At 43.9% G+C, this 15,370-nt stretch overlaps 1 protein-coding gene across 10 annotated transcripts in view; it reads left to right on the plus strand.

Moving 5' to 3' along the window:
- ITSN2 (intersectin 2) overlaps nt 1-15,370 on the plus strand; it is a 162,287-nt gene that overhangs the window by 125,857 nt on the left and 21,060 nt on the right. For all 10 annotated transcript variants that reach the window (XM_060027011.1, XM_060027010.1, XM_060027009.1 and 7 more), the window contains 2 exons: nt 12,176-12,297; nt 15,017-15,123. In XM_060027011.1, the coding sequence (XP_059882994.1) occupies nt 12,176-12,297; nt 15,017-15,123 (229 nt within the window). The remainder of the gene's footprint in view (nt 1-12,175; nt 12,298-15,016; nt 15,124-15,370) is intronic.

Consider the following 15,370-nt stretch of genomic DNA (forward strand, 5'->3'; position numbering starts at 1 on the left):
GTGGGACATCCAGATAGAATTGTCCAGCTGGTAGTGAGATATAATTAAGATATACAGCATCGGATATACATCAGCTGGTGGCATGAATGCCTATGGATAGTTTTTGAGCCACTGAAAGTAAATGAGATGATTCAGGGAGAAAATAAGACCTTTGAGGGTATCAGCAGTTAAGGGTTGGGTAGTGAAAGGAACCCATGAAGACAAAACAAAGGTTCTGGGAAAATAGATTGTTGTGCTAATATTGCTACCATTTTTATAAAATAATGAAGTTCTAGCTATATAACCGTTGCCCATACCAGTAAAAAGAAAAGAGGAAAAGTGCTCTTTATTTTTTTTAAGATTTATTTTTTGTTTATTTATTTAATTTATTTTTGGCTGTGTCAGGCCTTAGCTGCGGCATGCAGAATATTCGTTGAGGCATGCGGGACCTTTCGTTGTGGCGTGCAGGCTTCTCTCTAGTTGTGGGGTGCAGGTTTTTTTTCTCTCTAGTTGTGGTGTGCAGGCTCCAGGACGCGTGGGCTCCAGAGCACAATGGCTCTGTAGTTTGCGGTACACAGGCTCTCTAGTTGAGGTGCGTGAGCTCAGTAGTTGCGGCGCGTGGGCTTAGGTGCCCCGTGGCATGTGAGATCTTAGTTCCCTGATCAGGGGCTGAACCCTCATCCCCTGCATTGTAAGGCGGATTCTTTACCACTGGACCACCAGGGAAGTCCCAGTGCTCTTTATTGAGTACTTATTAGTCTAGGCACCTTTCTAAGGCCTCAAATGTATTACCTCATTACTATTTTCTTTTTACAGGCATGGAAATGAAAACACAGAGAAGTTAAGTAACTTGTTCAAGGTTACACAGATTGTCAGTGGTAGAGCTGGGTTCAAACCCAAGTGGTCCGACTCCAGAGTCCTTGCTCTTAACCTCTACACTAGGTGCTAATATTGCCACCATTTTCATAATCAGGAAGTTCCTGCAGTACAGCCACCACTTGAGCCAATGAAAAGGCAAGAAGAAAAATCAGAAGGGATGAGGAGGCAGGGACTGAAATTAACAAACAAGGATAAGACTCTCTAAGAATAACATCTAGAAGGATAAAGCTGAACATAATCACTTTTTTGGTAACAGCTCTATTGAGATATAATTTACATTCCATACAGTTCCCCCAACTATACCAAATCAGTGGTATATTCACAGAGTTATGCAACCATTACCACAATCAATTATAGGACATTTTCATCACCTCAAAAGGAAACCCGGAACCCATTAGTTATCACCCTCGCATCTTCCTGTGTACCCTGCCTGCCCTGCAGCCACAGCTAATCTGTGTTCTGGCTCCAAATATTTGCCTACTCTGGACACATATAAATGGAACCATAAAGTGTGTGGGGTTTTTGTGATTGGCTTATTTCACTTAGCATAATCTTTTCAAGGTACGTAATGCTGTAGCACATAGCGGTACTGCATTGCTTTTTGTGGCCAAATAATATTCCATTGTTTAGAAATACCACATTTTATTTATCCATGTTAATTGATGGGCATTTGGGTTTTTACTTTTTGGCTATTATGAATAGTGCTGCTGTGTACATTTGCGTACAAGTTTTTGCATGGACATACATCATCATCTTTCTTGGGTATATACCTAGGAGTGAAATTGCTGGGTCAAATGGTTTGACTTTTGGGGGAACTGCCAGACTGTTTTCCAAAGTGGCTGTACCATTTTATATTCCCACCAGCAGTGTACAAGGGTTTCTGTTTCTCCACATTTTCATTGACGCTTGTTATTATTTGGCGTTTTATTAAAGCCTTCCTTGTAGGTATGAAGTGACATCTCATGGTTTTGAATTGCACCTCCTCAATGACTAATGATGTTGAGCATCTTTTCATGTGCTCGTTGGCCATGAGTGTGTCTTCTTTGGAGAAATGTGTGTTCAGATGCTTTGCCCATTATTTATTTATTTATCTATCTATCTATTTATTTATTTTTGGCTGCATTGAGTCTTCGTTGCCGTGCACGGGCTTTCTCTAGTTGCGGCAAGTGGGGGCTACTCGTTGCAGTGTGCAGGCTTCTCATTGTGGTGGCTTCTCTTGTTGCAGAGAATGCGCTCTCGGCGTGCGGGCTTTAGTAGTTGTGGCTCGTGGGCTCTAGAGCGCAGGCTCAGTAGTTGTGGCGCGTGGGCTTAGTTGCTCCACGGCATGTGGGATCTTCCCGGACCAGGGCTCGAGCCCATGTCCCCTGCATTGGCAGGTGGATTCTTAACCACTGCACCACCAGGGAAGTCCCCTTTGCCCATTTTTAAATTGAGTAAATTATCTTCATAATCGCTTTTAAAACTTTATTTTAAACGAGAACAACAAATTATGAAAGATGTGCTTAAGAGAAATGTCTTAATGCTGTTGTCAAAGGCAGAATCACTTAGAGTGATAAAATCAAAGAGTGATAAAATGAGTGGAATGGGGAGTGTAGTGGGAGGGCTGCTTTGGATCGTGACTCTATGAGCTCACCTCTAGGAGCCTCAGCCTCACCTGTATAATGAGGATAGTAATACCTGTATTACAGATGAGACTTAAGGGATTTATGAAACACCAGTTCAGTGTCTAACACATAGCTACTAGAAATTACAGTTAACATTTACCAAGCATTTGCTGTGTCCTAAGTGATGGACTAAACATTTTGGGTGTATGTCTGGGTTAGTAAGTGATGGAGTTAAAACCTGAGTCAGCATCTGACTCCAAAGCTGGTGCTCTTAGCCACTTCTCACTAACTTGGAGTTGCTGTTACTTCAGATCACAAAGTTAGAACAATCATCATTAAATTCCAAGATATAGGTGAGAAGAGAGTAAAGAGAATTAACTAATTCATTCTTTAAATGAATCCAGGCTGGTCAAGTTACATTTCAAGGTACTGGGAGGACCTGCTACTGGGATCCCTGTGTCCAGTGGTCATCTGTTAACCACCACGAAATCAGAGTCAGGCAGTGCTATAGAATTAGTGTGTCCTAGACTCAGCAGTTTGGGCATAGTATTATGTAGTCATAAACAAGTTGGAAAATATGGGTTGTATAATCATACCATTGGGTAAAGTAGAGGTGTAGCAGTCTGCTTAGTAATACCAAGAAAAAAACATATGTGCATATGAAACCCTTGTTGCCCCAGGTCAGTACTGTGGTAATGGGCGTACTGATACAGAGCACTGAAGGGTACAGTCTATTTGAAATTAGCTGTTAGATACAAGTTGTTAATTGCATATGCGACCAAGTAGAAGGGTATGTAAAGGGACCAATTATGTTACATAGACACAAAAAAGAGTTAAAGGCGAATAAGGGCCCTGTTGGTTTTCAGTGCTTTGGGCTCTTTGGCATTCCAAGTATTTATACTAAAACTTTTTTTCCTCTAGAATTCAGTTCAACAAGCATAAGACCAGGTTAGGTTTGTACACGCTGTTGTCAGAGTTTCACCTCAAATAGGATTGCAGTGTAAGCGTCATTTAAAGTGGCCTGGCATTTCAAAGTGTAAGACTTGAATCAAGAGACCTAGATTTAGGTATTTAGTAGCTCCGAATTCTACAGTAAGTTACTTAACCACCAAAGCCTCAGATTCTCCATGTATTTATACAGTAGGAGTCAAAGTTATATTTGTTAGAGAATTGATCAGAGGTTGTAAATTGTGACACACATGTTGTTTATTAGTATTGTTAAAACGAAGTTCTGTGCGGGGTAAACATGAAGAAACTACTGTTTCATGACATCTCTTCGTAATATTCTATATTCTGAATAGCACATTAATAGTTGAGTCAGTGAATCAGGGTCAAGTCTGGCAGACTAGAAGGTGATGCAAAAATCAGCTTGAACTAATTGCTTTCTGAGGCCAAAATCTGCACTTTTGTCTTCTGTTGGGGGGGGGGTCTTTGCTGTCTTTAGGCTTATAACATTCTACCGTAGATTCAAAAATAAAAATAAAAAATTGTGTTTTTTTTGATAAATGCAAATCCACTTGCATTTATCAACAGAGCTGCTTTTGTAAGTTCTAGAATGTGTCTTTTCTGATAGTCAAATATTTTGCTTTCTGATGGTCTGCGGCGTTAGAATCACACAAACAGGCCAATTTTATAACACAAATAGCCCTTTTTGTTCTTAAACAAGCAACCTAACACCTGATGACATAGAACTTAACAGGCATCAAAAAAGACACAAAAACTTGTTCAAGAATTATTTAAATTTCCAAAAACAAAACCACAAATATGTATGGCTTCATGGTGCCACCTGGTACACAGTTTGCACTCAGTAAATATTTGCCAAGCGGATAAAAGGCTATTCTCTTACGAAACAAGATACCCAGTAATTGCCAGCGCCCTGATAAGACTTGAGTATTAAAGGCAGCCTTCAGAAAATGCATGCAGTTGAGTTGTCTGGATTTACTGTTAAAATCTCATCTTTTCACTGAGCTTAAACACAGTGAGACTGAAAACCATTATGTGATACTCTGGCTCTTAATTTTGGGCACACAGAGAATAGCATTGTTCAGAGGCGTTGGTCTCCTCAGAATGGGCAAGGACTATTCTGGGACTTTATGACATAATCTGAACAAGCCCTCTTTGTAGCAGTCATCACAAATTGCCTTTTGTCCTTCACTTTTTGGAATCTTCGCAGATCTTTCTCCTCTTTCTAAGCTCTCTTGTTTGCTTGCTTGCACTGTAATTTAGAACGGTGGTTCCCAGCTGTAGTGGGACACAGTTTTCATAACCATTATTCATTATGTATGTTTTGTCTCTCAGTCTCCACATCCTAAACACAAATGTCGGGGGTCTTGTGGCCCAGCCTACTGCTAATTATTCCTCTGGGAACTTTGACCTGGTAGTAGCCATGATCTCTCATTTTTCCTACTTTCCCATTCTTCCTGTCTGCCAGAAAGAACTTCCCAGGAAGTTTTCATCATTCTCTCTGACTGCTTATAGTTAATATCAATGTACTATCTCAGAGTGTATCTTTATATCACATTCGGTAAATACTTGTTGAAAACCTATTATGTGTCAGGCACAGGGGACATAAAAGATTATAAAATGGACAAAAATTCCTGCCCTCTTGGAGCTGACATTTGAGTAGGGTAAGACAGAAAACAAACAAAACAAATAAGTGTGTAGTATCTTAGAAAAATAAAGCAGGTTAGGGAAAGGGAGTACTGGGTGGGGAGAGGCGGATCCAGAGGGATTTCAATTTTAAACAGGTTACTCAGATAAAGGTTCTCTGAAATGGTGACATGTGAGCCAGGACTTGAAAGATGTGATGACTATCTGGAGGAAGCCATGTGGTTACCTGGAAGATCATTCTAGGCAGAGGGAACAGCACATGCAAAGAGCATGCCCGTAATGCTTGAGGAACAGCACAGAGGCCGGTGTGGCTGGAACGAGGGAGGAGCAAGAGGACGAGGAAATGAGGACAGAGAGGTATCTGTGGAGATGGGGGAGGCCGTTTAGGTTCTTGTGGGCTGATTGTAAGAAATTTGGCTTTTGCTCAGAGTGAGAAGGACCCATTGAAGGGTTTTGATCAAAGGAGTGACATGATCTGCTGTGTTTTAATAGGATAGCTCTGGCTTGCTAGATTAATCTGGAGGTTGGGGGGTAGGGGTCAGAGCAAAGAGACCTGTTAGGAGGTTCGTTCAGCAATCCAGGCAAAAGATGGCAGTGGCTTGGATCAGAATGACAGTGGTGGGTGAGGTAAGAAGTGGTCAGATTATGGACCACTATTATCTATTTTGAAGATAGAGCCACAGGTGGTTGAATGTGAGGTGTAAGAAGAAGGAAAGTGTCAATCCACCTGTTGTGTTAGCTTCAGGTGTACAGTAAAGTGAATCAGTTATACATATACATATATCCACTTTTTCTTAAAATTCTTTTCTCATATAGGCCATTACAGAGTATTGAGTAGAGTTCCCTGTGCTATACAGCAGGTTCTTATTGTTATCTATTTTATATATAGTAGCATGTGTATGTCAATCCCAATCTCTCAATTTATCAGGGAGGTAATTCTATCAGTTTTTCATTTCACACTTTGAGGCTCTCCCATTAGTTGCAAATAAGAGTTATTATATTTCCATGAGGTTTTGTGATGTCATCTTATACAGATCCTTGGAAGCCTAGTTTGTCTGTTGCTAATGAATCCTCCCCCACTGCTCTTTTATATTTTGCAGTCGTATAGTTTTTTGCAGCCCTTTACTTTTTTTCTTTTAGGTCTTTATTTATTTATTTATTTGGCTGCGTTGGGTCTTAGTTGAGGCACATGGGATCTTTGTTGCAGCACGCGGGATCTTTTTTTTTTGTTGCAGCATGTGGGCTCTTCACTGCGGTGCATGGGCTTCTTCCTAGTCGTGGTGTGGGGGCCCCAGAGCACGCGGGCTCAGTACTTGCGCTTCACGGGCTTTCTAGTTGTGGAATGCAGGCTCCAGAGTGCACAGGCTCAGGAGTTGCAGCACGTGGGCTCTCTAGTTGTGGCACTCAGGCTCTAGAGCGCACAGGCTTAGTTCCCCTATGACATGTGGGATCTCAGTTCCCTGACCAGGGATTGAACCCGCATCCCCTGCATTGGAAGATGGACTCTTAAGCACTGAATCACCAGGGAAGTCCGCAGCCCTTTACTTCTAACATTTCTGTAACTTTACGTTTCTGGTGTCTTGTAAATAGCATCTAGCTGAATTCTTTTGTCCAATCTAGAGTCTCTCTTTTAACTGACAGATTTAGCCACTTATATTTATTAGAACTATTTTATACTTTTATTTATATCGATCTTATTTGACATTTTATATTTACCATGCATTTTCTTTGCTTCTTTTTAAAAAATTAACATTGAATTTATCCCACCAACTTATTTATTATTATTATTGTTATTTTTACTGTCAGTAATTTTTTTTCACATAATTACTGGTATTTTTGCTCACCATTCCTTTTTCTTACATTTTTCTACCACTCCTTACATCTCTGTTTTTCCTTTTCAAAGTACATTTTTTTTTAATGGTTCCTTTAGTCAAATCTGCTAGTGGTAAATGCTGTCAAACTTTGCCTGAAAATGCCTTTATTTCTCCCTCTTCCATGAACAATAGTGTAATTAGAATTCTAGTTTGACAGTTATTTTTTCTCAACACTCCCTATTGTTGGGTTGAGTTGTGTGCAGCCAGTCTGGATTGCTGTTCCTGTATAGTTATTCTGCTCTTTCTTTCTTACTATTTCAACAAATTTTTTCTTCCTTGGTGTTTTACAGTCTAGGTATGGGTTTATTTTTATTTTTTTCCCTAATCAGGAATCATTTTTCCTCCTGAATCTGTGGAGTTATATCTTTCATCAACTCTAGAAAATTCTCAGCCATTATAATCTCAGTTATTACCCCTTCCCTTTCTTTCTGTTCTCCCCTCCTAGACTCCCATTAGATGTATGTTGGGCCTTGTCATTCCATCCTCTGTATCTTTTAGCTTTCATTTTATGTTTTCTATCTTTTTGTCTTTCTGAGCTGCATTCTAAGTAATTTCTTCAGCTCTGTTTTCAGATTTACTAATTGTTTCCTCCAGTGTGTTTGATCTGCTGCCTCATCTATTAATTTATTATTTCCTTGATAATATTTACCTTTTTATTTGTTTCTGTTTCAAATCTTCCTGTTGGGTTTTTTAGACTCTATTTAGGGTTTCAAATCCTTCATATATGTCTCAAGCTATTTTAAACATATATATTTTACATCTCCTTTTGCTCTAATCCTCAGTTTTTTATGAATGGTGGATTGTTCCTTGTTTTTTGTAATTTTTACTTTGAACTCATCTTTAGCGAGACTTAGTTTTTGTCTGTAAATCCTGTGGAACCAAGGTTGTGAGAGTGACCCTCCAGACCAGTTGTACATTTTCTTTGGCCAAGCACCCTGAAGTTATCACCAGCCAGGGACCAATTTTTGTGTTAATTCATCAGTTGCGGAATTCTTGAACTCCAAATTTATGTGAGATGCAGCCCCAGCATTTCTGTTCTTTACCCAGCAGGGACTAAATGCTTTCTTGGCATCTCACCATTCTGGCAGGAGGACTCTTTCCCTAGTCCACCCTGTAGTCTTCAGTCTCCTCTCATTAGCCAAGCCCAGGCAGAAGTCAACTAAGAAAAGAGCTTACAAAAGTAGCCTTAGAGGTTGGCCTCCTTGCAGTATGGAGCAGAGCAGGGGAAAGGTGAGAAATGGGTCTGGGGACAACACAATAGTCTACTCAACAAATATTTCCTGACCTCGGTGGTCAAAACATTACCAAGTGTGATATTATGGACTGTGTTAGACACAGTCCCTAACCCCCACTGGGAGAGAAGGACATAGTAACTATATACAGAAGAACTAAAATACACATTACATTGTGGGAAGTATTTAAAATATAGATGCAAGCCAGTACCATGAAAACACGAAGGAGAGGCAGTCTGGGGACGGGGATGGAAAAGGTTTCCCCAGAGTAGGACCATGTGAGCTGCACCCTGAAGGGGTAGTGAGATGGCTTCTGTGCAGAGAAGGGCCATGGACAGAGGCAACAACAGGAGTGGAAACAGCCAGGCCGTGGACAGTTAGTACAGCACATCATGAGGACCGAGCCCAGGCCAGGGTGGGTAGAAGGTGGACCGCATGGTCAGAGGCAGTCTGCTGCTGCATTACGGAGACTCTGGAGCCCTGTGCTCCCCCCGAGCTAGGACTTCATTCTGCAAAAAACAGAAGTCATTGAACATTCTGTCAGGAAAAGAACATGATAAAAAATGTAGAGGCTGGCTTGAGCTGTTCAATATAAATATAATGTAAGTCACAAATACAAGCCCATATGTAATTTAAAATTTTCCAGCAGCTACATTTTAAAAAGTAAAAAGAAGCAGATGGAATTAATTTTAATAATTATTTTTACTTAACCCAGCCTTATCTAAAATATTACCATTTCAAGGTGTAATCGGTATAATAATTTTTGTACTGATGCATTATTTTACATTCTAGGATGTTTCTACTGGGTCTTTGAAATCCGGTGTATATTTTACACTTGCAGCTCTTCTCTGGACTGGCCGTGGTTCAGGTGCTCAGTAGTCACATGTCGCTAATGGCTGCTGTATTGGACAGTGCAGGTGTGGAGGATGGCAGAGGGGTGTATTCTATCCACAAACCCTAATTCCTCAGTTCGCAAAAGATTCACTCTCCTCTCAAAACAGAGGGTTCGATGGTCAAATAAGTGTTGGGAACTCTGGGTTCACTCAAATTAAATGTTTCTTTAGAGCAGGGTTGCTCAGAGCATAGTATGCGGATGTGCCTTGTGACCCTGGCAGAGAAATGCAAAGCCAGATTCGTTCGACCTTGCAGGTCAGGAATGCAAGGAACACATTATAGTATTTGCTGGATTGGGGGGACCAGAGGGCCTGGAGGCAGGCAGAGGCAGAAATGCAGAAGGAAACACCAGGAAGAAGAGAGTGACAGAGGCTGAGGGAGAGACTCGAGTGTTGGAAGCAGCAGCTCATCACAGGTGTCAGGGCTCTGGGCAGGTGCAGGAGGACGCCAGCTCCCAAGGGGGTCTCTGCATTTGGCGATGCTCAAGGTCATCATTACCTTCACAAGAGCAGTGTCAGTGGAGTGGTGGGAGAGAAACCAGAGTATCTTAAGTTGGAGAAGTGACAGAGAGAGCTGTGGGCGGGGGGAATGAGTGTCAGACCCCTCTACTGTCAGACATTTGGCAGTGAGACTAGAGACAGGTGTTTGTGGAGGGAGCAGGGTTGCAGGAAGGGTGCTTGTTTGTTTTACATATTGTGGTAGGAGGGACACATAACCATGTTCATGGACTAGAGGGACCAGTGAAGACTGAAGATGGAAGTGTGAAGGGCAGGGAAGTGTCCTGCAGGAGGGGGCGGGTTAGGGATGCTGGCTTTAGAAGAAGTAAGATCCCCTCACCCCCTGACACGGGAAGGAAGTACAGGGATGAGTGAGCAGGAAGATGGGGCTGGAAGTAGAAGGGGCATCATGCCTTTATTTTTTTTCCCCTGATGTCAGAGGTGAGAGCATCTGAAAGTGGGGATAGGGGTCAGGTTGGAAACTTGGAGAATAAAAATTTAAGAACCATTGTAATGAAATGCAGAGGTGTCAGCTAGGGTTGGAGTACAAGGATTGTCCCACATTCATCCTGATGAAGCTAATGTCGTGTACGTCCCAGCCTTAGAAACGATAAACTACCTGAGACTTTTCCTATTATCCCAAGATACTGAATAGATAGGCCAATACTTGTGGGTTTTAACATCAATCATCGATTCCCAAAGTGTGATATCCCGGTGGTGCACAACACAATGGCCCACAAAATAGTGCCCAGGAGGACTCGAATTATTTTAATAGTTATATGTTTATGGTAGTTACTATTAGAAGAAACATAACCATCACATCAAACCCATGATTTCATAGACATTTAGCTCAAACATGAAAAAAAATATTACATAAATAATAGTAGAGATACTATGTGGATGTGGCCGAATGTGAAGGACCGAGATTTGTAAACCACTAGCAAAGAGCTAGGGCAACCTTAGAGACTGCTGCGATTGCCCCACCAGCGTCAGCTGGATGGCCACGTGGTCAGCAACATTCCGCATCAGGCGTCTGCCTCGGCATCCAGCCGCCTGGCTGCACACAGCCGGGTCAGGCAGGGGCCTGTGTTAGCCTTGCTCATCCCTAGCTCTCGCTCATTCCTGCAGGTCTCCTTGGCAGAACAGGACGGAACACAGTCCCCAGAAAAGCTGGATAAGTCTGAACATGAGTGGCACTGCGATTTCATCTTGGTAGCACCAAACGTGACTTTTGCCTTATTCAATTTTTGTTTGACTGTGGGAGTAATTTTTTTTAAAGCTGTCGGCAGCATGTGCAGAAAATAGAACAGTTGTCTGTCTTCGTGAGGACTCTCTGAAAGCCCAAATCTATACAAAATACATAAAAAATCAAAAACAGTCACGAAGAGAAGCCCCCACTTAAAAGGCCAGTCTGATCCTGGCGTTTTCCGCCTCTGTGGCTCTGCGCCTTTGTCCCCGTGCAGGGTGTCTGCCTCGGTCCGAACACTGCGGGCTGCGGAGGCCCCGCAGGGCCGGCCCTGCTCCTGTGTCCTCTGCTCCCCAGACCTTCGTGTTGCCTCCCCATCTCTCCCGCTTTGGACGTGCACTGCTACCGCCTCCTGTTGTCCCTTGCTGGGCACCTACCTGCTTTTTCCTTTTGCCTGAGGAAGGGCTTTCTGAGGCGTTTCCCCTCCCACTGGGCCTTCAGCAGGCCCTCAGCTTCTTATTGAATGACTCTGGGTTAACGTCACTTCCCAGTGTGACAGTGAGCTCAGCTCCCATGTGCCTGTACATTGATCCGAAGTGACTATGGTACTTCTCACTCTGATGCCATGCGAGATGGCTGGGGGCTGCCCTCAAAGCCCCCGTGGCTGCAGTGTACCCCAAACCACCAGTTCTTTGTTCCAGTGGGTTAAGACAGTGCTCTTGCTGGGAACTGCTGGGCCCTGGAGACTTCAGGTTTCCTAACTGAGCACTTAACTTTGAGAAATCTAGAGAAGTGTTTCTCAAACATTTTTTAAACAGTGGCTCACAGTAAGGAATACATTTTACATCCTCAAATACATACCTAACTAAAAATGTTCACAGTACAATACTGACAGATCCTGTGCACGTGGTAGTTATTTATTTTGTTTTGTTTTTGTTTTAAAAAATCGATAGAATGGCCCACCAATATAGCTCATGACCTGCAGTTTGGAAAACACTGGTCTCCAGCATTTGAGTCACTTAATCGTTACAGTGCTTTGAAAATGTCTCAGGATGGTGAGAATAGAATAGATTCTTCACAGAGCTCCCTCCGCACAGTTCTGGTTTCTTTGAGGCCATTTCTGAAAATCCTTCATTCTGTCATTACTTATTTGGAAAAGAAATTGGGACCATACCGAGCATTGCAGGCGTTGCAACCAGTTACAGGTGTTGCTAATTTGCGGCTCTGGCGCTCTGGAGTGGCCGGTGGTTAATCCCGCTTCCGCAGGTGTGCGCTGTTCACCCAAGTCCCAGGGCCCTTTGGCAGGCCACGTGGTTCTTTCCCGGCAACACTTGCAAACCCCGTGTATCTGACGGTTCATGTCTGTTTTCTCCGAAGAAGATAAAATAATATTTTGAAACTCTAGCCTGCTTTTCCACAGGGTGTGCAGATCTCCAAACCCTGGACACCATGCAGCCAGTGGAGAGGAAAAGGCAGGGCTACATCCATGAGCTGATGGAGACTGAGGAGCGGTACGTGGATGACCTTCAGCTCGTCGTGGAGGTGAGGGCGCCGCGGGCGCCGCCGGTTGCTCAGGGGGTGGGGCCTCGTAGCGAGGTATCACCTTTGACGAGTGAATTCTCAGGCAGTGACGGGAGTGCTCACACCCTCAGAATGCTTCCTCTGACCCTTGGAGAGGCCCTGAAGATCTCAAGTCGGCTCTTTCTCCAGATTAGGTAATTCAGAATGAAGAGAGAGAGAAAAGGCACTCAGTGCCTCAGTTGGATGTGGCAGAGGCCCCGTCAGGAAAGACCAGGGCACGGAGTAGGTGGGAAGTCTCTCCAGCAAACGTATCTGCCTCAGACTTTTCTCTGACGATGTCTGCACCGCTCTGCTGGCACCTGACGCTTTCATAAAGTTTAATGATTTCCAGAGGAATTGTGAGGCAGTGGGGGTGTTCACCTAACCTTTATGTCAGTTTGGAAAACCAAACAGTGTACTGTAAAATAGCTCCCAAATCTCATATATTTACCGTGTTGTGACTATTAATGGTGCCAGCGACCCTGAAGCAGACAACGGCCGTTAGAGTGGCACTTTTAAATGGTTCGCGTTTGAGCAAAGTAAGATTTTATACTTTTATTATGCTTTTGTTTCCATGGCTTTCAGTTCCCACAAATATTTGTCAAGGCCCTCAGATGAGACCAGTTTAAAAAAAAAACTTAAAGAGAACAGGTGTCCCCACTCAGGCCCAACAGGTGCACTGTTTACGTGGTCCTGACCTTGAGAACACAGGGTGCAGAAGCTGAGTCCTGCATCTGCCCGAGCAAGGCCTTTCCCCGATTCATTCTCTCCCCTGAATTCAGGCTGGGATCTCAGACATGGCACACTTGCTCCTCTCAGACGTTCACTGTCCTGCACTTCTCGGTTGATAACGTCTATCTTCCCCCAGGCTGTGAGCTCCTGAGGGCAGAGACTGTGTGTCCTTCGTCCTACACCCCAAACGTAGCCTGGCCCTTTACAGGCCTTCCCAACAGGACTGGATTTATGTGTGGCTAGGTGTGTTTATGTCTGTCTGCACTTCTCTCACCAGGATGGATGGCCTGTAAGAAAAGTCCATCTTTTTGATTAACCCCTACAAGTGTCAGCCCTGCTGCCGGTCAGATTCCAGTCCTAAGTGGTTGTAAATGGGTGTGGAGAACCGCTCTGACTAGCACAGAAGGTGAACGGGGGCCAGGTGCTTTCCCCATCTCAGGCCAGCCTCTTAACCACATGGGCTTGGTTATTCTCACTCAGCGCACCTCACAAGACACTCTGAGGGGTGAGGCATCATGTTGGGGTCAGGGGGTTAGGGGAAAAAGCACTGCCCACAGGCAAGGGCTTCTCATTACCGTTGCCGTGGAGGGCCCCAGAGGACCCAGCCATCTCATGCTCTGCTTACCTCACTGAGGCTGGCACAAAGCAGGCAGATAGAACGAATAAACAGTAACCTAAATTAATCAGCGAGTGAAAGAACCGACATAGACGCTTTCGCTGTCCTCCAGGAGCAGCCTCAGAGCAGGTCGACCTTGTCTCCAGGGCTCTCTCTCACAGGGGTGTCCAGACATCTTCAGTCTGATTCTGGAACCGTAGAGGTTTAGAGACGTTAGTTCATAGCACTTTTATCTGAGTTCTCTGAATCCAGGTTCAATTCAGTGCAGTAAGTAAACATTAATTTAGAACAGTTTCAATGGAGGGTAATGTCATGTGTATTTTGGAGAGATTTCACGTGAGAAGAGTTGTCTCAGATGACTTCACCATTTCCTTAAGGCTTTTAAAGTCATTCCCTAGTTGTTTAGTGGAAACTTGAACTTAGAATCAAAAAGTTGTTTTAGTTCTGGCTCCTCCACGTTCTAGCTTTGTGACCTTGAGCAAATTACTCTCTCAGCTTTTATTTCTTCGTGGGTCAATTGGGAATAATAATACCTGACTCAGCATGACCTACATCATCTATGAAGTTGAGAAACCCACACACACACGTGTGCATGTACGCACACACAAGCATATGCATGTATGTGAATATCAGAACTTTGTGAAACCTTAAGTGCTACGGATTACCAAAGTGTTATCATTTAACCCCTGAAATCCACATGTGCTTGGTGGCCAGTCTTGAGGATAGGATAAGGCATCACTCTTTCTTCTGGTGCACTTCTCACAAACTGCTTCCAGACCCCTGAGGTGCTCAGCCTGACAACGGTCATGCTCCCTCAGTTCTGCAGGCTCTTCCAGTGTGTGGGTGCTTTATGCCCATGGTTTATTTAACCTGTGTAACACCCTGAGGAGGTAGGTATGAGAATCTCCTCTTCTTGATGAGACTGCTGGATTCAGTCCTTAAAATCAGCCCTGATAGGAGACGAAATAGCAAAAAGTAGGGAAATTTTGCAATTTAAAATTTAACAGTCCCAATATGTTTATTTAAAAGTGCCATGATCTTCCTAGTTTAGTGTATGAAGATAATGTTTTGTTTTGTTTTTTGCGGTACGCGGGCCTCTCACTGCTGTGGCCTCTCCCGTTGCGGAGCACAGGCTCCGGACGCACAGGCTCAGCAGCCATGGCTCACGGGCCCAGCCGCTCCGCGGCATGTGGGATCCTCCCGAACCGGGGCATGAACCCGTGTCCCCTGCATCGGCAGGCGGACTCTCAACCACTGCGCCACCAGGGAAGCCCGAAGATAGTGTGTTATTTAGACCACACAGCCTGTGTACTGCACTTCAGCTGACTTCTTTCCCTTGTGTTCTGAATTTAGGTTTTTCAGAAACGAATGGCAGAACCAGGTTTTCTCACTGAAGGAGAAACGGCCTTGATCTTTGTTAACTGGAAGGAGCTCATCATGTCGAACACGAAGCTGCTGAAGTGAGTCGTGGGCATCACCTGTCGTTGCAGCAGACGCCCCCAGCCCCAGGGCTGAGACTCATACCTAACTCTCTGCAGCCAGGGCTGCTTAGCAAAGAACTTTCACTGTTTTCTATTCCCTCGGGCTTTTTTTAAAAAATATAAATTTATTTATTTTATTTTTGGCTGCGTTGGGTCTTGGTTGCTGCGCACGGGCTTTCTCTAGTTGCGGTGAGCAGGGGCTGCTCTTCATTGCGGTGCACGGGCT

Source organism: Delphinus delphis, chromosome 12 (assembly GCF_949987515.2).
Source record: "Delphinus delphis chromosome 12, mDelDel1.2, whole genome shotgun sequence".
Taxonomy (NCBI): domain Eukaryota; kingdom Metazoa; phylum Chordata; class Mammalia; order Artiodactyla; family Delphinidae; genus Delphinus; species Delphinus delphis.